The sequence below is a fragment of the Peromyscus californicus genome, unplaced genomic scaffold (genome assembly GCF_007827085.1).
Source record: "Peromyscus californicus insignis strain IS unplaced genomic scaffold, ASM782708v3 Scaffold_14__1_contigs__length_90479793_seg_2, whole genome shotgun sequence".
NCBI lineage: Eukaryota > Metazoa > Chordata > Mammalia > Rodentia > Cricetidae > Peromyscus > Peromyscus californicus.
Genome location: NW_026294436.1, coordinates 60,482,077 through 60,509,422, shown reverse-complemented (window position 1 = coordinate 60,509,422; position 27,346 = coordinate 60,482,077). Strand labels below are relative to the sequence as shown.

General features: G+C 41.5%; 1 protein-coding gene across 1 annotated transcript in view; it reads right to left on the bottom strand.

The window, feature by feature from the left end:
* Wdr64 (WD repeat domain 64) overlaps positions 1-26,558 on the bottom strand; it is a 99,495-nt gene extending 72,937 nt beyond the window's left edge. The window contains exons 1-8 of the mRNA XM_052737720.1: positions 26,414-26,558; positions 21,207-21,337; positions 11,448-11,550; positions 9,753-9,856; positions 8,247-8,276; positions 6,510-6,620; positions 4,048-4,262; positions 1,475-1,609 (exon numbers count right to left, since the gene is read on the bottom strand). Coding sequence (XP_052593680.1) covers positions 1,475-1,609; positions 4,048-4,262; positions 6,510-6,620; positions 8,247-8,276; positions 9,753-9,856; positions 11,448-11,550; positions 21,207-21,337; positions 26,414-26,558 — 974 coding nt within the window. The remainder of the gene's footprint in view (positions 1-1,474; positions 1,610-4,047; positions 4,263-6,509; positions 6,621-8,246; positions 8,277-9,752; positions 9,857-11,447; positions 11,551-21,206; positions 21,338-26,413) is intronic.
* Positions 26,559-27,346: the final 788 nt, after the last annotated feature.

Below are 27,346 nucleotides of genomic sequence, written 5' to 3'. Positions count from 1 at the left end.
TTCTTCCTTGCTTATAAGTTATTAGGAAATATTTAATTGGATCGAATATTAGGCAGACGTTACTCAAACTCACAAATTTAAAAATTAGGGGTGAAAAAACACCCCTAATAAAAGCCTTTCTCCAACTGCAGAAGGAAGGAAGGAAGGAAGGAAGGAAGGAAGGAAGGAAGGAAGGAAGGAACACAGTGTCCCACAGACTTACTCACAGGCCCATCATATCGGGGCATTTTCTCAGTTGAAGTTTCCTCTTCCCAAATGATTCTAATTTGTGTCAAGTTGACATGAAACTAGCCAGCATAAAACTTATTCAACACAGGTGCATCGTATGTTATATACCTGTGAAAATTATATGATACATTCACATAGTAAAAGCACCTCTCTCTGTCTGGCTGCTTATTGGAGAGTCTGCCTAACTCCTAGTCTGTGGGACACTTTCTTATTTTAGTTATTGATGTGGCAAGTGGTCCTGTGGTTGCATAAGAAAGCAGGCTGAGCAAGCTATGTGGAACAAACCAGTAAGCAGTGTTCCTCCACGGCCTCTGCATCCGTTTCTGCCTCCAGGTTCCTATCATTGCTTTCGGATGATGGATGCAAGCTGTAAGATTCAATAAACCCTTCCCACTGCAACTAGGGTTTGTCCTGATGTTTCTTCATAGCAATAGAAACCCTGACTAAGACAAGTTTCTGTACCTTAGAAATTTCCCATGTTCCTGTTGGAGATTTCCTCTCCTGTTATCAGCCTGAGACAACCAGGGATCTACATTTTGTCTCTAGAAATCTGTCCCTTGAGGCATGTCAAATAAACAGAGTTATACAATATACAGAATTCTTACCCAGCTTCTGTCCCTTAGAATGTTTTTGAAGTTTATCTGTTGTAGTAAATATCTTAAAGACTTTAAAAATTCAAATGCCATAGCTAGTTATTAGGAAATATTTAACCAGATTGAAAATGAGTCAGATATTACTCCAACTCACAGTTCTATAAGGACACTAGCTGGTGTGTTATGATAGATAAAATATGATTGGCTACGTACAGATCATAAGCCTAGTTTGCTGGCTACCTAAAATGATTCTGAAGTATAAACTTTTACCAATAAAAAAATGCTTAACATATAGATACAGGTCTATTGACTTTTTACAATGTACTAGACCAGTAAACAATTCTTTGTAGTGCTGGGAAGGGAACCCAGGGTCTCACAAATATCAGGCATATGCTGCAGCTCTGATCTATACCCCCAGGCACTACCAAATAGCCAGTGGGTACAACTGCTGTGAAGAGGGCATATCATATTTAGATTTATATGACTGACTTTCATTTTCCACAAAAGTCTCATTAGCCCTGCCAAACTAAGGAAACAGCTAATTTTTGATATTTCTGAAAACCACTCTGAACATTATAAGGTTGTGATGGACTTATCATTGTAAAAATGCTGAGAGTCCCAGAATGCTCATGTAGATACACTGTTGTACTTACATATTGTCCTCAAGTCTCTTCAAGGATTCCAAAACTAATGAATGGACACTGTCCAAGGAGCAGGATCCAAAGCAATTGAGAGCTGGAATGTATCTAATTTTCATAACCCAATCATTATGCAGCTTCCTTTTAACGCTGGGAATGAAAAGGGGGGGGGTGTTATGTTAGATACACATGCACTTTTTCCCTACTCAGCATTTCATTCAGTTTGAATCAAATTGTAACTCTGAACTGAGCTATGCCCGCAGGTACACTGTAGCCCTATGCACCACACCAGACATGCTGTGAAAAGAGGTTTAGCTGAGGAAGGAGGGACCACCATGAATGTGGGGGACACCATTCCATGGGCTGCAATCCAGGAATGAAAGCATAAATGTCAGCATTCGTCATCCTCTGTTCTTGACAGCAGACATGTGACAAGCTCACAATCCCGCCACCATGCATGCCTCATCATGATGGACCGTATCCCTTCTAAGCCCAGAGACAGAAAAGACCCTTCCTTCCTTAAGGGAACTTTCCAGGTATTTTGTTACAGTGACAAACAAAACAAAACAAAACAAAAAAAAACAACAAAAAAACAGCAAGAAACTAATGAGAAAAGAGTAATCTAGAAGGATCTCAGTGTAATATTGGCCATCTTATCCTTACTTTAATGAAAGAATTCTAAGCATTCACATATGATTGGCGTAAGATTCTGGGTATCACATGGCCTCTACTAGGACAACAGACACATTTGTAACTCTGGGTATCAATGTTGTGCAGCTTGGAAGGGGGCACAATAGAAGAGAGACTTTTGTGTTTTCCCATCCCAGATTTTGTTTAATTTTGAACTCTTGATATCGGCTAATTCTCTAATGTATACAATGTTCCATCTATCAGTGTTTTCTTTTGTCTTTGTTTTTCGAGACAGGGCTTCTCTGTGTAGCTTTGCGCCTTTCCTGGAACTCACTTTGTAGACCAGGCTGGCCTCGAACTCACAGAGATCCACTTGCCTCTGCCTCCTGAGTGCTGGAATTAAAGGCATGCGCCACCGCCGCCCGGCCTATCAGTGTTTTCTGGCCACATCCTTACTGACTCAAAATGAACAAATTCTGAGAATGTCAACTTTTATGGTGGTTATGAAATTTTACTATCCTTCTCGTCTTATAATTTTTCCTTCTAGCAGGTTTTAGGATCTCTTGGTGCAAGAAAATGCCTCAACACTCATCCTGTGTCTACACTTGAGTCTTAAAAGATTTAAATAGATGACACAATGACTGTCTGTGTGTAAATTATCCTCCTCAGGCAGTGGTAGGATCACATTCATTCAACCATATCTAGAATCCTCAAATCCCTCCTACTCCCCATTCCCCATTCTCAATCTGATATATCTATCTAATGGGAGGAGGAAATGACACTGGACTATGGACCTTTCTGACAAGTGGCCCACCTCTTAGTGGGGAAAAGGTTCTATTATCTGGGCCTATCTTGACTGAAATAAGGGGCCCATAGTGTACAGGGCAGCATGCCACACAGGGACTACACAACACAGCCTAGATAGATAGGGCAGGAAATGGAGCAGTCTTCCTGACTTTGTTATTCTTAGAGTTCCAGCAACAGGGCTAATCTTAATTCAACACAGCAACAATTACACTGAGGAATGGTCATGAACAGATGATTCGTGTGTACACACAGTACAAATAAATAAGTACTAAAATGATAATGTGTGTGTCTTTGTGTAGGTGCACGTGAGTGCAAGTGTCAACTGAGGCCAGAAGAGGGTGTCAGGTCCTCTGGAGCTGAAATTTCAAGCATCTGTGAGCTGTCCAACATAGACACTGGCAAACTGATCACGGTCCTCTGCAAGAGCAGCACATGCTCCTAACTACTGAGCCATCTCTTCAGCCCAGGAGAATTTTTGTTTTTAAATTAAACTCTGAGATCTATTAAGGAGTACCAACTCCTTGTTTCTCATATTTGTACATTTATTGCAGGCCATTTTACTTTTTAAATTTATTCTTTTAAGGTCTGAAAAACAATTTGGCAGATAGTCGAATCTATCAAATCATTTTCTTTAAAAATCTGTATCTATTGCTTTTATGTTTAGAAACTTTCTTATTTAATTTCCAGGAAGTAGTCATAAATACACAAAAGCATATATTTTGTAGCTTATTTCATGATGTCACTTTTTAGTTTAACTCAATCTATCACATACTTACAGATTTTAATGGCCAACAACACTTAAACGGAATATCAGTTGTTAATTATGCTTTCCTTATTGTCTTGGAAGTTTCTTAAGATGAGAAGCATATCCTCTTCTGTTTTTAAATTTACTGAAAGACAATCTTGCTATGTAGCACATGCTAGCCTGGAATTCCATACATAGTCTAGGCTAGTCTCAAACTCATGATTCCTCTGCCTTTCCCTCCCAGAGACTGGGATGACAGGTGTGTATCTCCAAGGCTAGATTAGACATTGCTTTGATTCTCAGAAGTACTGTGGGCTTTGCATCTCATTTCACTGTTTGTGTATAGAACTGAACAATGTCCATAATTGTTAGAGCAAAGGGAGTATTATTCATGTGATGTCCTTACCTTTTAAAATTCTTAGAGTCTAGGACCTGGGTTTGTAATTTCTTCTTTGTTTTTGCCTGCCTTAATCCGAAGTCATCGCTGTTTACAGTGAACCTGTTCACAAACCCACCATCATCCCCCAGGAGGATGTCATCCCTGCAGAGCTGGTCAGGGAGGGGCACCACGCACACACACAGCAGGCAGTGGTCCATGGGCTTGATGACAAAATAGTGCTCCTGGAAGCATAGGAATGTTGTGAATTAGTTACGTGCTAACTGACCCACACTGTTGGGGTTTTAACTCAGTAGCAAGTAGTAGAGCACCTGTTCAGCATGCATGAGGTGCTGAGTTCCATCTCCAGTGTCATACACACACACACACACACACACACACACACACACACACACACACACACACACACACACACGGGGGGGGGGGGGGCGTGTTGGAGAGCAGATAAAGAAAAAAATCTTCATTATTAATGTTTTTTTCTGTGCTGTTTCTCATATTAGATCCAACAGTGATACAGGAATTTGGAAAATCTAGGCAAAAATTAACCAAATAAAAGTCAAAGCTGTGAGCCCAGCTCAGTGTTTTGGCTGTTCCTTGGGGTAAGAAAGAGTACTCTCTGTGGCTGGGTGACTATGGGATCTTAGGAGTTGCCTTCTCTTTGTATAGAAATACTGAACTGGCTTCAAACTCCCTAAGTGTTCTAGAGAAATCTTAAACCCCTGATACCCCCCACCCCCACATCTCTCCCTCCCAAGAGCTGGGATTCCAGGTATGTTATCACCGTGCCTGGTTTATGGAATCCTGGAGGCTGAACTCAAAGAGTCTCATCCATGCTAGGCAATGCTCTTGAATTTTATACAGAATTATCAGGAGAAAAGTATTCTAACATCCGAGTGTATCCATAAATATCCAACAAGGACTTGTAAGCTGATTCTGTACTATTAAATGGGTTCCCTAAGCTAGGCAGCTATTGTTGGTTTTCCAGAACTCATTGTCCTAAGATAGAAGAAAAGTAGGTTCAAAATTTTGTTATTGGTCACATTTCCTTAGAATGAGTGAGAGTTTATATAGTTAGAGGTTCCCTGAGCCACTAACTAATGAGCAGTGAGCACTAACCGGGTGCCAAACATTGCTCCAGGCATGGCTGTACTAGATGAGCTCAAAAAAGCTTCTCACTCTGTGGAAGCTACCCTGCATGAAGGGAAGACAGAGTAAGATGGAGCACATATTAGGCCAGAGCTCTGGACAGATGAGGCTCCTTTATGTTCCACAGGCAGAGGTGGTAGTGGGGTAGGGTAGGGGTTGACCTAAACTGGTGGAAAGAAAGATAAAGAGGAAGTAGAGGGGAAGGAGGTCCAGATTAGACTAATGTAAAAAGGGCAGAGAGGGGGAGAAACTGTGGAGCCTTGTCTCTACAAGACAGGAGATGGGGGTGTTAGATACACGGGTGTTCAGACAGGGACAGAGGGAGGGAGGGAAGGGGAGGGGAGAAGAGAAGCAAGCAGAGGAAGCGAGGACCCAGCAAGAGAGTGGACCTGAGGAGAATAGGGAAATGGTGGAGTACTGTGAGGAATATGAGGACAAGCTGGTGAGGACAAGCTGACGAGGCCATGAAGAAGGTTAGCAGGAACCCAGGAACCACAGACAGCTCAGCTGAACCTGCGGGTTCTGTTCTGTGATGATGTCCTGTGGTTTGTGTCTCCCCAGCCGGGCTCAGCCACTGTGTGCCAAGGAAAGGGCAGCAATGTCTTTCCAAGTTGAAGTTTACAGCTGGAAGCCAGCAGGGGGCAAAGGTGGCCTTGGTGCCCAGATGTCCCACCTGGGGTGCAGTCAGGAAGGAGGGAATCATGAGGGCCCAGAGATAAAGAAGAGGCTCCTCTGAGTTAAAAATCACTTGTGCAAACAGGAGAGCCTGAACAAGAAGAGCACAAAGTCCAGAGCCTGGGGTTCAGCATTCTGAGACATGGGCTTCTGAGTTGGCTGCAATCCTCTGAGACTTTATAAAGTATGCTCTTCCTGAGGATGCTGGGCTGGGGAGAAAGGCTCTGCATGTGATAACAAGCGTAACGGAAAAGATGATGCTTGGATTTGTAGAAGGATATAAAAGAGCGGACGAGTTTGATGTGGTGGCAGGAGGAGGGATGAGTACCAGTCAAGAGCAGACTGAGTGGTATGGGGAGACGGCTGCTCAATCTCAGAAAACAACCTAATACTAAAATCCAGTAGCAACAGCAGAAACTGAAAGAATTACCTTTTCCCTCTCAAAACTGAAAGCAAAACGAGACCTGAATGAAACACTTAAAGGAAACTGCATTCCGCTTTCATTACCGGGTATTGATGCTGGACTCCATCTAAAGTGGTTACTTAGTTACTTCTCTCGTGGTAATCATTACACAGTGGCTGGGCTCCTATCCTTACAGGGATTGAACAGGCAGTCTCGTTTCTTTGTACCATCTCTCTTGGTACAGTACCTGGCTGTTCCCTTGAGCTTTATAATCCCAGACGATAATGGTCCTCTCTGTGGTGGCAACGATTCGCTTTAGCTGGCCCAAGTAATCGCAGCCCGTAATCCAGGAGGTATCCTGACAGAAAAGCATAGAGTTGGAGGCTCTAAGGCTAAGGATAATGCCCAAGTGGTAGAGCACTTGCCCAGCATGCACCAGGCCCTAGGTTTAGTCTCCAGTACCATAAGATAGAGGGGATTGGGAATCACAATGCTTTTCTCTCTACCTCGAGGTGCTGGAGAGCAGGAAGCAGGTTATTGACATTAGAAATCCCACGTGGCAGCGGAGCCTACAGTGCATCTTCTTGGAGTGGCATAAGGAAAGGAAAAGGCTCCCTCCAATCTGCCTTGTTTCTCAGGACCACTAGCTGGAGACTGAGTTAGTGTGGGAATTCCTCCTTAGAAGAGCAGGGCCGCCGGGCGAGCATTTGAACTGTTCACATCAGTGAGACCATTTATTTACATGTGCAGCTAGAATCAGGGCTCTGATTAAGCAAGTGCTCCACCCTGTTGCCTGCTAACACTTTCATCTGGAAAAACCCTTAGTCATCAGTGATCTAGCTGATCATAAGCTGAGACCTACTGCTCTTTCTTGGGGCTGAACTCAAGCTTGGAAGTTTTTAACAGCATCAGCAGAAACGGCAGCCTGGATTGCCTGGAGTGTCAGAAACTTGTGTGCACGTGAATCTTCCCTAAACCCACCAAGAATCCAACGGGTTTGTTCCATTACAGAAATGGAGGCTGAGAAGTTTAACAAGAACCGGACTTTTTTTTTATCGGGTACTCTGTCATCTCTTGGTAGTTTAGTGAATTCATTGCATCCATGCAAACAGGGATAAAACAAAACAAAAAAAACCCCAAACCTCCAGCATTCCCCTCTCTCTCATAAATCTGCAGGGTGGGGGCTGGGAGTGGCTCAGAAAACTAACCCCCGTAGCTTTTCATCTCATGCAATAAGAATGACAAAATTGCACTCAAATTTTTTATGGCATTTTTTCAAGCTGAAAATGTTCTCAGATTATTTCCGTGTTGTTCTCATAACTTGGGGTATCAATTTTTTAAAACAATGTTTAATTAAAACTCAGAAGCTTTTAATTAAAGTCCAAAGAAGTAACTAATTTCCCAGCAATTCTCTGCGGATAACTGAGCTCCAGGAAGTAACCCTCGGGTCTTTGCTATTATTCAAGGCTTAGTTTTGAGCCTAGTCAATAAACGTAAAATTCGCCATCTTCAAATATCATTTTTAAAAAGTTTTACAAATCTTTGCGTAGGGTGTGTGTTTGTGTGTGTGTGTGTGTATCCTGATGCTCATGTGGAAGACACAGAACAGCCTCGAGTGTCAGTCCTGACCTTCCTTCTTGTTGGAGAGACAGTCTCTTATTTGACACTGCATATACCAGCCTAGCTGATCTGAAAGCTTCCTGGAGTTTTCCTGTTTCCACCTCCCATCTTATCCTCTTATAAGCACGGGGTAACAGATACACACTATGGTGTCCAGATTTACAGGTGTCCTGGGGATTCAAACTCAAGACCTCATACTCACATAGTGATCACGTCGCCTGCCCCCCCCCCCCCGAGTCATCTCTCCAACCCTTCACATGCAGTGCCTGTTTAAGCAGGCACTTCATTGAGATGTTTTGAGGAACTGCGGAAGAACCATCACTGCAGCCCTAACCTTGACTTCAGAATCCTTTAATGTACTTACTGTAACATTGGTGCTGGTCTGAACTCTCATCTGTGAGTAAAGATGAAATGGAGTTAGAATCTTCAGTAAGAATAAGAAAGCTGTGGTTACACACAATCCCTCTAGTTTGCTCCCCTTTGTCATCTTACTTGCTGAGAGAATTTTCTCCTGACTTCTTCCTCAGATTCACCTAACTCTGTGAAGTAACACAACTCGGTTTGCAGAGAGCAAGACTTCCACCTCTATGGTTGGTGCTTAGCCAAGGTGACTCTCCTCTTGATATTATTATTATTGTTATTATTATTATTATATTATTATTATTTTGTTCCTTCCACATGCAAAAACCTCTCTCTCTCTCTCTCTTTTTTTTTTAGCTATTCAGAGCAACATTTGTTATCGAAAGTTAGAAATGCAAAATAGCACAGTAAAGACACTCCCAGAGTGCCAAATAGAGCAATAGCAGCAGAGGGACAATGTAGAAAACCACAGCATGCTTCGTCTGAGAGACTTCTCTTCAAGTTACTTGATATCTTTAAAACATTCTGTCTAGTGGCCCTCTACAGAAGCATCCATTAATGGTGTCCTGGGCACTGGGCTAAGGGTCATAGATATGACCTGTGCAGAGAACTAGTAGGTAGCAGTGTCTCTCACCCCTCTCACCTACTGCTCTGGATAAGATCTGGGACCTGGAGACATTAAATATCACACCCAGCTATGTCTGTAGTAAGCTAGACAGCAGAATCTGTCCACAAACCCCAAAGCCACAGACTCTGGCCACATGCCCAAAGCCACAGACTCTGGCCACACACCCAATGTCCGGTACCCACATGGCCCTTCCCTAACAATTTCATTGCCCTAGCTGTGATCTTCTGGAGAACTCCCTGAGTTGAGTGTTACTGAAGGACTAAAACTGACTTTGGAAATGATTATTTCAATTACAGTTTTCTTATACAATAAGAGCCCATCATTGTCTTCAGTTAAAAATGAACTTTGAATCTTTACTCTGTGTATTTAAGAGCAAGAATGCATATTTCCTTTTCACATTGAAGAACATAGGACACACCACCACACATTCTTTTGAAATATTTATGTTTCTACTTCATCACTGAATTTGATCATCATATTATCCATTTATCCCAATGTGAAGACATGATGCCCATGAAGTTCCTTATTCAACATCACAGAAAACCAGAGACATCTTAGACATTTCATCTACACCAAGTCCACTATCCTCATAGCATCTTCTATTACTTGGCTGGCATGTGTTTAAAGTTTTATCTGGGAAATTATCCAGATCAACCCTTTACATGTTGGATGCCACATGATTCACTATGACACTCTTGAGAAACAATACCAAATGCAGCCATCAAACCTCAGCAATCACCTCAGGGCTCAGTGATCCTCATATTTTTTTTTTTTTTTGTAAATAATACTGAAATGTTGTTGTGTTTTCTGAAGCATTTGGATAATGCATAGATAAAACACAAGAAGAGAAAAGGGGAGGGAGATAGCAAGATTTCAAATTACCTGACTGTTAAAGACTGTTATCAATCCTTTCTGAGATGCCGTTATCAATAAATCCAACTGTGGGACCTTCACAATGCATTTGATCACATCTCGTCTTCTACTGCCTGTAAAAAGCATGCGATTAGTGTCAACTTCCAGAAGTCCTAAAATTCATTTGTTATTGGTCTAAAACAAGAAAAAGGAAGAAAAGGAAAGCAGCCAGCATTTTACTAGAAGCCCCGAGTTACTTGAAACTTAGAATAAAGCCATTAAAAAAAAGTGCAACTACTGCTCGGTTTTTAATTATCCTTAGAGATATAATATGAATATAGAATATTTCAGCTAAATATGGTGCATGAGTTCCAAAGCAACTTGCAACTCCACACTCTGACACCCACCCACACCCCTCACAGCGTGTGCGCGCGCACACACACACACACACACACACACACACACACACACACACCCCACTATGGGCACATTTCACAGATAATGGGGTTTCTAAGCATCATTTGGAATCATTTCTCCTTTGAGGTTTTTCACATCTCTTAGCGGTCTTTTCTTTGAAGTGTCACCATCGTGGCAGACACAGACTAAAGTCCCAACACTCTCTCAGGCTTTCCATTATAAAATAATCAAACTGCTTTAATGCTATTTTAAGACTTCTAAAAACATTTTGCGCATCTGGGGAAATAACACTAGATACTTTGATGCTTCCGTGCCCACCCACAGGCAGAAGGACAAAGCTGTATACATAATCCTTCTCAGGTCGAGTTAACTTTTGTTTGCTTGGATTTTAGTTTGGTGTGTAGCCCAGGCTTTCCTCCTGCCTTAATGTCCCCAGTGCTGGGATTACAGGTGTATACCACCACAGTCTGCTCATGGTGATGTAATTTTTTATCATTGCAAACACTTAGAGAAGAACGGACATGAACAGACTCTGTATTCCATTCAGCAGGGGGACACATAAGAGCAAATAACAGATGAGCCTGGGGAGCTGTGTCCCTTTCTTCACTGCAGTGTCTCCAGCATTCAGGTCCCTGACACGCACCATAGATGCTGTTCCAATTGAGCTGCGTCCCCACTCCGAGGTGCACTTGTTAAAGGAACACCACACAGGAAGAGGCTCTAGGCTTTATCTCTTCCGACCCTTTCCCACCCTGGGTGAACGAACAGGGAAGAAAACCCAGTGTCAAGGGTGCAGAAGGATGGAAGTACTCAAGTCCCAGGACAACAACAACAAAAGATGACCCCTGGAAACTGGGAAGGTCCTGAGATGAGCTAATGCCTGTCCATGACCGGCGGCTCAAACTCAGTTTCAGAGAAACTGTCTGCGGAAGAATCAAGGATAGCAGGTTGGGAGGAGCTTCACTTGGGAACGCTTTGAGAATATTGTAAAGACACACAGTTCCTTCTGGTGCCACTGGGACACGTGCCGATAGGATGTCATCAGAGAGACTTAACCAGAGGTCTGAGCCTCTTCACATGACTTCTTTCCATGATCACATTTGGTAGCATCTTTCAGAGTGAGGGTGACCTTCCAGTTTCAACTACAGATAGTTTCTCTGGAAACTGAACCCAAACTGCTACTGATGAGGAACTGAGCGAGGACATGAAATAAAAGGTGATTCTTTGGAAATAGTATGTTCCCAGAGCTCAGTTTTGAGAAAAAATATTAATATTCATACTAACTGGGAAAGGAAATGTAAAAGTCACCTGAAATCACAATTCGCTGTTTTCTGGACACAAGGAAAACCAAATTTTCTTCATCCAGCTGCGAAGCAAGAGGATCTTCTTCAGAGGAGAAATAGCCGAAGATCTAAAATCGCAAACAGAGTAAACACAAACAGTGTCTCAGAGCTGGCTGTCAAGTAAGAACAGATTCTGCATCGGCTGGATTCAAAGTCTGAGGGAGATGAAATGCACCTTGTTTTCTGATGTCAGAGTAGAGAGTCCCCCGGGAATAAGGGACACTTGGACATTCAACACACTTTACACTGATGATGAGTGATTTCCGGGGAGAGACTGACATCTTTTCCGTGGAGCAACCATGCACCAAGTTGGTATCCTTACTCAGAATGAACACTCTATTATCATCTTACCCTTGTTCAAAAATAAAGTCAACCTTCATCGGACAGGGCCTCAGCTATGCACGTTCACCATGAATGACTATTCCTAACCATCCTCTATCAATCTTACTGGGTCAGATTTTTCATCCTGGCAGAGGGAAGTTTCAGAATATAAAGGATTTTAGATTCTTTTGATTAGCTGCCCACTTTCCAGCGTTGATTGAAAATCAGCTACTTTGTTATAAGAAGATATTATGAGTATAAAAAGTGATCTTGAGGTTGGGGATTTAGCTCAGTGGTAGAGCACTCGCCTAGCAAGTGCAAGGCCCTGGGTTCGGTCCTCAGCTCCGACAAAAAGAAAAAAAAGTGATCTTTTCAAATAAATTATTAAATTATGGAAGTTTTAAAATCAGAGGCCCTTGAAAAAATGTTAGCAGCTGTAAGCCAGGCACTGTAACACAAACCTGTAAGCTCAGTTATTGAAAGGTTGAGGTAAGATGTTTGAGGCCAGTTTGAAGCCAGCCTGGACAACACAGGAAAAGTCTATCTCAAAACCCACCAGCAACAAAATAACTCCTATTAACTTATTAATGGGCAGAAATAAATTTTCTTACCCATTAATGAGAATTTTCAAAGAAATTAGGAATTTTGAATTTTTTTTTTTTTGTGTGTGTGTGTGTATGCGTGCATGTGCTTGTCATTATCAGTGTCTTTTTCTAGCTCTATTTTCTGAGACAGCATCTCTTACTGAGGCTGGAGCTCACCCATCCAGCTCTGGACAAAGAGCTCTGGGGATCCACCTGCTTCTGCCCAGCCAGCACTGGGCTGACTGCATGCTCTGCGGCTGTGCTGACTTCGGTGTGGATGCTGCAGACTCTGAGGTCAAGTCTTCATGCTTGGGCAGAAAGCACTTTACCCAGTGAGCCATCTCCCCAGCCCCACCACTTACCTTCCCACATTACCTTTTTTTTTTCTAATGCTACCAAAACAAATGGTCACAAACCTGACTTTAAAAGCCTCTTTGTAAACCATAGTTTCATCGATTTTAATCCAAAATGGGTCTCAGCAGGCTCGAATTGAAGAGATGTAGAAATGTGTGTTTACTGGAGTCTTCGGGAAGAATCAGTTTTCCATCATTCAGGCTTGTCGGCATGAGGTTCATCTGCCTATTTCCTGTCGGCTGACACTGCCTAGATTCCAGGGATTTCTATTCAGTCCAAGACCTAAGTCCATCCTTGTCAGCAACAGCAGCAGAGTTCCAAGTCACTTTCCTGTTTGGGATCCTTCCCCTCCCTATCTTGTTTTGAAGTACTTTGAAGCGCTTAGATAATCTAGGATAATGCCCCCATATTAAGCTCCACTGGTCAGTCCCTTAAAGCCATCAGCAAATTCCCTTCACAATTACCTAGGATGGTGACTGATTGTACAACTGGAGACCAGGACTCTTGGGAAGGAGGGCACTTTTATATGCCCTTATTTTATATGCACTCTTCAGCACAATTAATAAATGTTTGGCAGTCCGTGTAACCTAAGAGAGTGGTGTGAAATGATAACGTTCAGGTCAGAAAGTGAAATGACAATGAGGACCATGATTCCTCAGCTCCCTGTTGAAGAAGTTCCAGTATTTCTCGAGGTAGGAGAATTCTACACGGTCCTGCTAATTCTAAACCAGGCGCCATGTTTACAGCTACCTCAAATAGTTTACACACAGCCATTCACCCTGATTTCTCATTTCTGCAGAATCATCGTGGAGATGGTGACAGTGTGTCTGATCAGTGTCTGAGAAGAGATGTGTAAAGAGGTGTGGCAGCAATGCCCCCCTGCAGGCAGATTTACACACTTCGGGATTTGGACTGGGTTCAAATCCTCATTCTATTGTCAGCTAGTCACATGATCTCAAGCCAGTGTCAGGAGTTCTCTGTGCCTGAAATTTCCCCATCTGGAAAATGATCACCAGGATATGAGGATGTGGATAATTATATTTCTTAGTAATTAGAAAGAGTATAATGTACTTGGATTATACCAAGCGCCGGATAGGAACTCAGTTGATGTCAACATGTGAGGAATGGGGCCCTAGGTTTCTGGGAACAGTATAGGAAATAGAACTTAGGTTCCTTTAACTCCTTGCCAGTTAAAAATCATCCAGTAAGCACCTTTCCTGTCTGAGCAGACATGTCAGTCATGCATTTTATCATACATATCCCTTGGAGTCATAGCCATGTGGGTGTACATGCTACATCTGCTCCTGCCAAAATTACCAATTTCGACAAGATATGCAAGAAGTAGAAAGGTGACCCGTTGAGAAGAAGATGGGGATTAGAGAAAGTGGGAGGGGGCAAGAGACAGTAATGGTAGAGTGAATATGATCTAAATACACTATAAAAATGTGAGAAACGTCATAATGAAACCAACCATTATGTATTATTAATATATGCTAATACAATTTTTAAAAAGCTGATTGATTTTGCTACTTTCACTTATAACAAACACTTTATCACATTGCTTAATAACTTCTCAAGGAAACCAAGTGCATCAAATAATTGAAAATTATTCAGGAAAATTTTTTGATATAGTAGGTAATCAGAAGAGGTGGCAAAGCTGATTTTGAAAGGTTATATTTCAAGGAGAAAAATTTATGATCAAAGGGAAACATACATCTCTTGTCATCTTACGATAAACAGTAGCCTCAAGAATCTCTAGTTTCTTTCTTGAAAATTTAAATTTTAAGCTAGAAACTGTAACATGATTTAAGCACATTGCCGGCCTGAGTACTTTATGACTCTCAAATATATTATAACAAACAACATTAATATTCTTTTTTTTTTTTTTTTTTTTTTTTTTTTGGTTTTTCGAGACAGGGTTTCTCTGTGTAGCTTTGCGCCTTTCCTGGTACTCGCTTTGGAGACCAGGCTGGCCTCGAACTCACAGAGATCTGCCTGCCTCTGCCTCCCGAGTGCTGGGATTAAAGGCATGCGCCACCACCGCCCGGCCAACATTAATATTCTTTTAACAATGCAATTTCCAGAGATTCCCCATACTTCCAGAAATTTAAAAAAAATTTGATTACTTAAGGAACATATGTTCAGTGTAGAACATATGGAGAAAATGAAAAGCAGGTAGATCGAATAAAAACTTGCATGTAGCTTATTTTTTAATCTACTGTAGAACATTCTTTTAACATTTTGAAGTTAGCAAATACAGTTTTAACTTTATAATAATTCACTTTAAGTTTACCTTGGGGGCCATGATTGGCATCCTATGTGATATATTATGACTCGAGTTTGAATTAGTTCACAGTGTGCTCCTAAAAATCTGTTTCTGTGTTCCTCTCTTGGTTTCCTTTCCTGTCGCTATGATAAAATATTCTGAGGAAGCCATTGAAGAGAGAAGGGGCTTGTTTTGTCTTATGTCTCCAGCAGTATATAGTCTGTCATGGTGACGGAGATATGACAATGGGCAGGGAAGCGGGTGCTAAGAGCACCAAGCCAGCTGGTCACCTTGCATCCAAACTCAGAAACGCAGACACTAAACAAGAAGCTGGGCTAGGCTAAAAAACACAAGACTCCCCACCCCCTTTTCAGAGACTCCCTTCCTCTCCGAAGTCCACAACCTTCTCAACAGTCCCACCCTGTGAGGATCAAGACATTTCATATACAAACTACAACAGCTGCCTGCTAGCAACACAGACTAATGTGGTGGTGTTTAAAATGTAGACCAGGTCTTTTCACTGATTAGCTTTGTAAGTGTAAGGCAATCCCACCATTCACATTTCTTTACATCTAGTTTTTCTCATCATATATTGCAGGGGCCGATCTAGATTATGTTTCCATTAGTTCTAAGATTTCACTAGTCTAATAGTATAAAAATCTCCAAGTGCACTTGCATCTAAATCTCAGGAAAAGAAATTGTAACTTTTTTATAGCATTGCTGTGACAAAAAGATTTATATTTTGGAATCAGATTGTGCAATTTTGCCTGATCTTTAAAGAATGAATCCAACTCATATGGCCTGATCAATGACTATTAACTGAAAGACACTTTATAAAAACCAGGTGATCAGTATTGAAATGAAGTGAGTCTATTGGTTAGTATTGAATTTCCATTTTACAGATGACAGATCAGAAGCCCAGAAAGATTAGGTTGCAGTACTCTGAATAGCAACACCCCTTGAGGGGCGATGACTCACATGGTTACTGAGAAAATGGTAGTGCAATGGAGGCTGAGCATCCTGCATAGATTCCTCGAGCGTCAGCCAACTTCTGCATGCATCAAGTGCATTAGAGGCTGCTCATAGGCTGGTCTGTCAAAGCTATAAGGTTTATAGGAAGTCAAAAGATGGGACAGGATAATGGCATCTGGAATTGCAGACGGAAACCAAAGCCCACTTTCTATGTGGCTTTAGATAAGTCAGTTACCGGTCTGGGTTTCTCTGTTCTCAACCTCACTATGGCAGGAGCATGGTTTCCTACAACCTGCATGTGGATCTGTTGTGAGGACTAAATGGGAACCTGGGATTTATGAAAACGAGAAGAGATTTTAGGAATGTAAGAAGATTGTGTAAGACTAGAAGGGGCAAATGTCACAGAAAAGGAGACTCAAATTCCTCCCCTACACAACTGAAAAGAAAATGCTGATTTACTTTACAATCACACTCCATTACACTCAGAGATTCTCTGTTTCTACCAGCTAGCACTATGTCTTATCACTCGGCATATATGGAACCTAAGAGTCCTGGGTCTCTTTACAGTATGTGATTTGAAGCTGTATTACTAAGACAGCAGTGTTGGTCAGTAAAAATGTAAAACAAATGCTTCGTGCTAATATATAATAAAGAAGTCTGTTGATATTGTTTTAGGTGCTTAGTTTCAGAGACTCAGGGATGTGGGAGTAGATCTGGGAGGATTTAGGGGAGGAGTGAATATGATCAAACTACATTGCATATAGTTTTCAAAGAATTCATAAAAATTACATAAAAAACAAGGTGCTACCCCAAAATACAAAGTTGGAGTCTTCTAACATATGTGGCTGGACAAGGTTCTTCGTCTTTCCATTGTGTGCCAGTAAAAGCCTGACCTTGATAGTCAGGAAGAATTCATTCTGTTCCTATTTTGACATTTTTTGTGATGTCCAATAGAATTCTAAGCAATATATATAACGTTAAATCTTACAGCAGCTACATGAAACAGAGTAAAAATTAAATCAACTTTGTGTATTTTATTTAACTCAGCATATTGAAAATATAATTTCAACATATAATCAATATCAAAAGTCACTGTGAAATGCTTTGCATCTTTTTATAGAATACTTTTGAAATTGTATGTATTTTACACTCACAGTACATCTTAACTCAGACAAATCACACTTCCAACATTTGACAGCCCCGTGTGGCAAAGGGCAGCTATTCAACATGCAGGTCTAGAGCATCTAAGGGTTCATTTCCCAGATGGTATCTTTCCTATCAGAGCTCTTTTATCATGCAGTTTTATTATATCGTACACTCACTGAAGATGAGCCGAATGTTTCCCATTCTTATTCTGAATGTCCTGATGTAGGTATGTGGTTGTGCCAGAACCATCCAGGCAGAGAGCACATGCACACCTCAGCCCACCTGTGCTCAGTGGACTGGGTCTCTTGTCCTTGGTAATATATGAAAGGTGCTTTGAAGTTTCATTCAATGTATCCTGAGCTGAATTCACTGTGATTTTAGCAATATCAATAATCATGAATAGTGGGTTACAGAAAGACAGAACATCACTGCACAAAATTCAGTTAATGAAGCTGAAATCTTTACCAATTAATCAATCAATCTCCAATTTCAAGACATCTTGGAAACTTGGCCACAAACACAGGATGAAAAAGTCTACAGTGTGGCCTCTGCAATGTCATTCCCAGGAAAAGGAGAGGTGGAGAGGGGAGGTGAGAGGAGAGAAGAAAGAGAGGGGAGGGGAACTTGACCATCAGAATTCTTCATTTTTGATACTTGAGCTTTATGGTATGGTTTGCATTCCTTCCCATTTCTATTTTCTGCTAGATTATGTATTCTCATATATTCTCTAGGCATATCAACCTCTGCATGTAGCTGTATGCAACCAAGGATAGCTATAAATGCAGCCCCACACAAAACTGTAAACTTACTTCGACCATGAGAATTTTCCTGCCATTTTTTGTAACCCCACTGTGCCCTAAGCTTTATAGATGATAGCGTTGTCTCTACATGTCAAAAGGTTGGACACGTCTGAACTGTTTCAGTTGGAATCACAATGTCAAAGTATATTCTGGGTATATAAGCTCAGGGCCTAGTGCTTGCCTAGTGGGTACTTTACTCACTGAGCCTTCTCCTCACCCCTCATATTTCTACTGGACAGCACAGAGAATGTCAACGTATAAAAAGAACTAATTGTTCCTGATCATCAAGGACAGAGTTTTTACCTGCAAATAACAGAAAAAGCAAGAGACCTTTTGATGTCACAGCTGAGCAAAGAACTAAGTTAAATTTATATTTCAATTCTTAAAAAAAAAAGAAAACTGAACGTACTTTGGGAATTTACAGCATGGCAGAATCTTTACATTAGACTGTAGCTAGCCAAGCTTTGTAGGTAAGACTGTAGTGAGCCAAGCTTTGTAGGTATTCCAGAGTAGTCCGTGGGAAAGTCTCCCAATCTGTACAATTTGTTACATGGTCATTAAGGATAGATACAAATTTTCTCACTAGTGTTTTGAATATTTTAATGTAGCTATCTGGTTCTGCCTAAGCCTTCTAAGCCGGGTTGAGTACCTGAAACCTGTTCAACCTTTGCTTAATAGGTCAAGAGTATTTATAAGAATGAGGAAAAAAGAAGTAAGATGCATTGAAACTCAGTTACTAGAATGTTGGGATATAGTTTGTTTGGACAGCAAGGGTGTAAATCCTGTCAACAACCTGCAAACTTACACTCATTCTTTCCTAAAGGGTCCTCCAGATTCGACCACAGCCTAGCTAACTGCTGACTGCAGCTTTAGGAGACTTTGAGGATTTCCTAGGACCATTTCCCAGATTCCTTGTCAATGGAAACTATGACATAATGTATGATTTTTTTAAATTGCTAAATGTATAGTCATTTGTTCTAGACACACAAGGGAGAGAAAAAGAAAAAAAATTTAAAAAAGCTCCTTTTTCAATTAATTCCCTTTAAATTTTTACTCTGTTTTGTCATCCTTTTTAAAAGTAGGGGCAGCTACTGGATTTTTTGTTATCAATTATCGTCTTCCTTTTTAATTAATTTAATTAATCTTAAAGATTAGGAGTCAGCAACCTTCAGAGAAGGGACCAGATAGTAAATAGTGAAGGTTCATAGACCATTAGCTGTCTGTCAAGGCTAATGTGTCTGTCACTAGCCTATGTCAGGATCACCTGTAGAGTGTGTGCAAGTGTTTGGGCCTCGCTGTGCCCAATGAACTGACTATAAAATCTGCATGTGTCCAGCTACGACCATAACTTTAGTTTTGTTGTCCTCTATTAGCATTGCTTCCCCCCTTAAATAGTTGAAAGAAATCTGTGGCTTTTCTAATATTAAACCATCCCCACTTTTCTACTCAAAAATTTTCTAGTGTACTCCTGGAATTAACTTTTTTTTTTTTTTTCGAGACAGGGTTTCTCTGTGTAGCTTTGCACCTTTCCTGGAACTCGCTTTGTAGACTAGGCTAGCCTCGAACTCACAGAGATCCCTCCTGCCTCTGCCTCCCGAGTGCTGGGATTAAAGGCGTGTGCCACCACCGCCTGGTTGGAATTAACTTTTAAATGTTATCTAACACTTTAGCATCTCTGTTCATAAGCAATATTTGCCTTCTGGTTTCTTTGTTCAACTCTGCTATTTTAGCCTCATAAAATGATTTGGATAGCTGATCAGTTTTTAGCATATTAGTAGAATATTCATAGGAATTATATTCTCCAAAGAGTTATAGAAGCTTTTCGTCTGTAATTTTTCCTAAAGTTTAATAGTAATTTTTGCTTTGGCTGGTTTTGGGATTTGTGCTGTCTTATATTATAAGCTTCTAAATTTTATTTCATTGGGTTATTGATCTGCTTTTTAAAACAAAACATATGGTCAATTTTGTGATGGTCTATATGTAGTTAAACACAAGACAGATCTTTCATAAGTCTGGCATTCATCAAAATTCCATTTACAATGTCTGTCGGATTGTTGCAGCTGCCTTGGCAGGAGAGGAGACAGTCAAAAGGGACACTGTGCCCCTCCCTTCGGCTATCAGACTATTGAAACAACTGATCATGAAGAGAGAAATTTCCCAGGAATCCTACTCTGGGGACAGGAAAAAGCTGGACCCCTGGTGCCAACCATAGGCACCTGCCTCCCAGGAAGATTCCACAGTTCGAGTAACTTGTTGGACCACCTCACAGGACAGATGGGGCTTAGACAGTCGTAGGCTGGACCATACCTTGGTTAGAACTGCTTCGTTATAAGTCCCTCTTGCCTTCTTTGGAGACTTAAACTTCTTATCAATACCCCCACAGACTTGGGGGGAATCTCTGGACCCCTTTAGTCCTCTTTCTAGTGTGGCCACTGTGAATAAAGCTCCTTTCTCTGTTTTTCATAAGCAACTGTCTCTTCAACTGACAGGTTGGGGATGGGTAGTTGACCATAGGTTCTTAGGGCTGCTAGAAGCCAGGCTTTGATGCCAGCAACTCTGGTAACTTCGTTAAACGTGACAGTCAAATACTCGAAACCACCATGTTTCCTCTTGTCTATGATATCTACTCTTTGCTGAGAGTGAGCCAGATGTTTTAATGACTTGCGTGTTTGTAATTTTTGCATCAATATCCTGCCAATCAGAAAACATTTCAAGACCTGACAGAAGAGAACAATTGAACTAACCTCTTATGCCGATGAGTTGAGCACCCTGAAAATGTACAAATACTACTGACGCCACTGAAAAGAAATGCTTCATTGTCAGATGCAACAGAAGCACTTAAAATCTTGATTGTTGTTAAGTGGCACTGACAGTTCAAGTGGCTAGATTCATTTAAAAGACTTAAAAGTTACTCATTGAGACCAAGCCATGGTTGAGCAGGCCTTTAATCTCAGCACTTGTGAGGCAGAGGCAGGAAACCCTCTATGAGTTCAAGGCCAGCCTGGTCTACATAGTGAGTGCTAAGTCAGCTGGGGCTACACAGTGAGACTCTGTCTAAAAACAAAGAAAAAAGGTATTCATGGATACTATGGCTGATTAGTCGGCTGTTTTCTCCACATTCTTGTGGGCTATGGCTAAGTCTTAACGGCTGTAGATACAGTAATAATCTGTGTACACATTGCATATTTTGCTTTGGTGGGAGTCACATTGTTTTAATTGCTTGCTCTGGACAAAGTCAAATAAGACCTGGGCTCCAAATTATGTGCACGCCAAGCAAGTACCTCACACCAGTCGAAAGATGCATCAGGGTTGTTGCAGAGTTTCCTGTAAAAACATTTCACATCTTGATTTTTCACTTCAGGGCCAAAGAGCTGCTGCACTGTGGCATAAAACTTCTCGTAATCGATTGCCTCTGCAGTGGGGAAAGGACAGTAACATTTCCATCACATTCCAAGGGCAGAGCTTCACACTTCATGTACATTTCCCACCCTATGGTCTCCTCTCAGCTTATAAAACCAACCATAATGGTACCTTAAAGATCCTGTCTTTGGGAAAATAACTAGGCCTTGGCTAGAATATTATTCAACCAAAATAAATCATTTTTTATTTTGGTATTCAGGATTCTCTTCTGTTTCAGCTATTTTAGAAATCCTGTGCATGAATACAAAGATAAAAATATTACTTTTTTCTTACTGTGAACACATTTACCAGTTGGAATCTTTCTTAGAATTTATCTTAGATCTGGGCACAGAGCAATTATTGGTTATCTGATATTATGTAAATGCACACAGATAGACACACAGACAGAGACAGACAGACAGACACACACACACACACACACACACACACACGCACACGCACACGCACACGCACACACACACACACACACCATTACTTGAATCTTGATTTTTGCCAAGTTTTTGATGCATTTGGGTGGGATTACTAAATCTCAAGTCAAGAAAGAGTTAAATAACAGGATTCATCAAACTATATAGACAAAATCCTGTTACCTTATTTAACTAACAAAAACATATATTGAGTAATAGTCTAGCTTAATTATGTGTCTGCACTTAGCTAAACATCGGACATATAATGGAAAACTATATAGGCAATGTTTACTGACATTTCCAGACCAGAGAGAGAGAGAGAGAGAGAGAGAGAGAGAGAGAGAGAGAGAGAGAGAGAACTACATTAAACAATCTGTAAGACTCAAAGCAGCTTTATTGTCAGAACCTAGAAACAACTTAGATGTCCTTCAACCAAGGAATGGATAAAGAAAATGTGGTACATTTATACGATGGAGTATTATTCTGCTGTTAAAAACAAAGATGCCAGGAAATTTGAAGGCAAATGGATGGAACTAGAAAGAAATCATCCTGAGTGAGGTAACCCAGACCAAGAAAGACAAACTTGGTATGTATGTACTCACTCATAAGTGGATATTAGCTCTAAAGTAAAGGATAACTATGCTACAATCCACAGACCCAGAGAGACTAGGTAACAAGGAGAGTTCATAGGGGGATGTCTGGATCTCCCTGGGAAGGGGAAATAGAAGAGATTTAGTGAGTGGCCTGAGGGCAGGGGTGGGTGGGAACATGAGTGGTCAAGTTGTGGGGAGACAGAGCAGGAGAGTACTAAAAGAGACTACTGGAAAGAGGGGGCATTTTGGGGTCAGGTAAAAACCTTGGCACAAGGGAATCTCCTAGGAATCTTCAAGGATGACCTCAGCTAAGGCTCCTAGCAATAGCAGATACATAGCCTGAACTGGCCATCTCCTGTGATTAAGTAATTATTTTAAAGACACATGTTCTATCTTAAATGCACCTGGATGGGGGACAGGGGTGGGACTAGGTCATGGGATGATCTAAATTCTATTAGGTCATTGGGGAGATCTAAGAGTAATGTAACCAGGACAAATCTCTGTAGTCTATCTACTTCACCTCCCTTGGAGGCAGACACCTCTTCATTGAAACATTCTTAACTTAGTAAAGAGTTAACCCTTATCTTCCAATATCTATTAATAAATACAAACATATTTGGATAGTATTAGCAGCTTGGTGCAAGTTAGGGTTACATCTTTTCTATCTCCTCAATCCTTAGACCTTGTCCCTCAGACACAGAAGGCCATTGTCCAGGTGATTAGATTTTATCTAATCTTAAGAACTCCAGGGAAAGGAACTTTGCACCCCAGATCTGGGTTTGCAAGCTTTGGAAAGAAAGCAAAGCTAACTTGTTTGTTTAACACATGTTTAAGGCACACCTCCTGACACCAGGTTTTGAGCTGGCCTTACCTTTGCAAACAAACCCTTCAAAACACTTACAAGCCAATGGTCAAGGAGGGAGTACATATCAATGTCAGCAAGCTAAATAAAGCAGGCAAACTCCCGGAGACAGCAATAAATGTAGAAAGAATGCTGAGGATGGCTTTGCTTGGGGGAAGTTTGGGAGTGTTGGCAGAGAGAGAGCACTCCGTTCTCTTGAAAAAGAAAGTAGAGACTGGAGAGTTGTTCAAATTGGGAGAATGACATATATAATATTAGTCATTCAAAGTACAGCAAAAGAAACAATTTGATAACTGTTGTTGTAAATAATAGCTCTTATCCCAAAGGGAATAAAAGCTTGTTTTTAGCTAGGTATAGGTGACTATAGCTTGGGATCTGATTCAAGTTGCCCTAAATAACATGTTCCAATGTGGAAGTGGTCAGCTTTCGTAGTCACAGAACAAAAGAAAGTCATAAATCGAGGCATTTTTCAAACACACGGGTGGGAATATCAAAGTGGGCAGAGCTTGGCTGCAGGCTTAGATGCCATCCGCTGACGTTCTTAGCTTTGGGTTGGGGAAAGTCAGTGCCCTGCTAATACAACCCAAAGGTTTTGTGTGATAGATGGAAGGATGCTGACTCAGAGGTGGGTGGTCAGCAAGTCAGTCACCCAGCCTTGTGGAATTTGTAACATAGATTTGCCTTTTTTCTTTCTTTGAGAAATTCAGTTCAGGACTGAGGATGCACTTCACTTGCTACAGTTTCAGTTCACAAAGTAAATAAGTAAACAATTTTTAAAACTGTGACCTATTTAGAAATGCTGGCAAGAGTCTGACAGGATTGAAGGTGCCAGAAGCTGACACTGGAAAGGTCGATTGAGGCATGACTGGTGAATGGCTCTGCACACCAAGTCAATCCGTATGGATTTTAAAGATGGGTTAGTAAATCAGGAATATGACAGACCCATTTGTTTTTTGTTTTTAAAGAAAAAAACCTCTGTAGAAATATACAGGAAGGAATAAGTCTTTGGCAGGAAGACTCACAGTAGGTGCTGTAATAACCTGAGAGACCTATCACGACGTACTCAAAGATACTAAGATACACGGCTTAGGAGACTGGGCGGCCAGCATTCATGCCTTAAGACTTGGGCAAGGACATACTAGGCAAAAACTCAGAAAGAAAGAAAGAAGAAAAAGCAGAATGAGAAATGTACAAAGGCAGAAGAGAGTGGCAAGGAGCCACACGGGAGGAGGAAGAGGCACTTCTCACAGCAGAGGCAGAGCCCAGTGTTAATGCTGCGGTGAAATGGTCGTGTTTGATGCAAAAGGGGGCAAACAAAGCCAGACATGGTGAAGCACACCTAGAACCCCCAGCACTGTAGAGGCTGGGATTAAAGGATATTGAGTTCCAGGCTAGCCTGGGCTACATAGTGAGAACCTCTTAAAGAAGAGAAGGAAAAGAAACTCAATTTACTGGATTTGGCAGCCATACTAGGTACTGAATATATTTTCAGCAAAATGAAGGAAGCATGACTGGAGTAGATGAGGAAAGAGACAGAGATGCTGGGGGAAATTTAGCAAAAAGTCAAAGAGGAGACATGGAGTGATAGTGTAAGGGAAGAGACAGTCAAGGCCATGATGCCAGGGTTTATTTTTAGATTCAAAGGACAAAGCCAGTGGGAAGAGAGATTTTTGAGATTGTTGCAGTGCATTGATAGTGGTGGAGAGGAGGGAGGATGGGTGTGGCTTTGGGAAGTATGGACCAGAAGAAAAGGGAGAGTGAGCAGATTCTGGACTTTGTACCTGGCTTTCTCCTGTGATAGGAAACTCGCCTGAGAGGAGCAGAAATCCCATCAAGGATTCGGAACCATGATGAGAGTTTGGAGAATCAATTATAGCAAGAGGAAAAGCAAGCTGCCTGCAGGGAATGAAAGCTTTGTTGAGCAGTTTAGAGGGCCCAGCCAAGACTGGAGATCTGGAGAACATCCTAAAACGACTGAGCCCTCCATTTAAGTGACATGGGCAAGTGACTGACCCCTCTCTACCGCCCATTGTCTTCCCAAGCAGAGCAGACTGAACAATAATATTATCTGTTCACATTGTCACACAAATCAAATGAACTTATGCTTATTCAACTGACCTGCAGATTAGCAAATACTGTTCAAGCAATACCTGTTTGAGTCTGAACAGTTGAGAGTTTCGATTACACATGACTGTACAACCCAGCACCTACAAGCTGTCTATGTAGTTGGTATATGGATCCTTCTTTTATTACAACAACTAGACTTATTCTGTTGGATTCATTTTATTGTTATATAGCTTTACTCTTCAATGTTGTCTTAACACTCCAACTATACAGCCTACTGCTCCTCTTGGCTAGGACACACTTTAAACTTTACCCTTCTTCTAAAACTCCTGAAAGACTACATCCTCCATATTCCCCTTCCTTCAGCACATTCAAATCACTCCTGCCTACCGAGTGTCCCAGACAGTGAGATCATAGTGAAACAGGAAACTTTGAGTTGTCTAGAAAAGTCCTTAAGGTCTCATGATGCTCTCAGATAAAGAGATGAGAGGGTGTCTACCTTGGCTTGGAAACAGTCCCTAAAGACTCATTTGTACTAAAAGCTTGGTCAACATACTTTAACATTATTGGGTAGAGAAGGAACCTTTTGAAGGCAGGGCTAGTGGAAGGAAGTTAAGATTATTTGGTATATGCCCTTGAAGGAGCTATTGGGACCCTGGTTTCTTCCTGTCTCTCCCAGCTGTCATAGATGTACTTACATTACATGGCCCCATCATAAGGTACTCTTACCATAGGCCTCATTGTAGCAGGCCATACGACCATATATGGGAACCTCCAAAATACTTTTTTCTTCTTGATTATTTAGGGCATTTTACAGTGCCCAAAAGCTGGGAAACACGGAGACACAGAAGGTCTCCCATGAGGTCGCTATGCTATACAGAGTCTCAGGTCAGCCAGTGACTGATAGTGTCTGCAGAAGAACCCCTTAATGCCATTTAATCTACTTTTCTATATTACAGATAGATAGAAAAGACTTCCTCAAATGCAGCTAGATACGTTAGAGACAGAGAAAGAATTCAGGGCCCCTGCCCCCATTCAGTGTCTTAGCTTTTAAACCAGACTACTTTTCTCTGATGACCTAAAGCATCTCCCAGTTCTAATCAGCAACTCCAGATGGACTTCCTTGTAATCACCCATCTTACCTTCTTTTGGGATAAACAAGCCTGCTCTTTCATCCTTTTTTTGGGCTGTTGTCTGTTCAACCAATTTATTGAACTCCACCAAGGCTGCTTTGAAATTGTTAATCTGCAGTGCAAGGCTGAACTCCTTGTCTTCTATGGAATCCATACAGACATAAGGACTCTCTTATTTCTGCACGGAAATAATGCGGCGAATTTGTCAATGTGGAAAAGCTTCTAGTTTTTACGATGCCACTCTGCTGTCTCAACTTTTGCCCTAGGTCTCATTCCTTTGATTTTAAATTCCCATTCCATGGGAATAAGGAGTAAGAGTTGCCCCTAGGATGTTAGCAGAAGGAAAGCTGAGGACTGCTGCATTTCAGAGAGACAGAGGGGTTAGTGGGGGTCCCTGACCTCATAATGTGAGCATTGTCCTTCATGTGGACCTAATTACATCACAGTATCTCTGTAAGTCCCGCAGCAGATTGAAATCCACCTCCTGCAGTGTGTGTGTGTGTGTGTGTGTGTGTGTGTGTGTGTGTGTGCGCGCGCATGCATTGAGAAGATGGATGGGTAAAGACCAATGACTTTCCTCGGAATGAATGTCTCTTCTCACTCAAAACCTCCTGTCTCCCTCATGGTACTAGGGAGGATAAAGTTCACATTTGTTCCTACAGTTCTCCTGGATATGGAAATTCTAATTTGTGAGGATGAAAATGTATTTCATCACCTGTCTTTTTTTTTTTTTTTTGGTTTTTCGAGACAGGGTTTCTCTGTGTAGCTTTGCGCCTTTCCTGGAACTCACTTGGTAGCCCAGGCTGGCCTCGAACTCACAGAGATCCGCCTGGCTCTGCCTCCCGAGTGCTGGGATTAAAGGCGTGCGCCACCACCGCCCGGCTTCATCACCTGTCTTATTTGGCACAAATAAAGATATTTTTAGAAGTTGTGTTTCTTTTC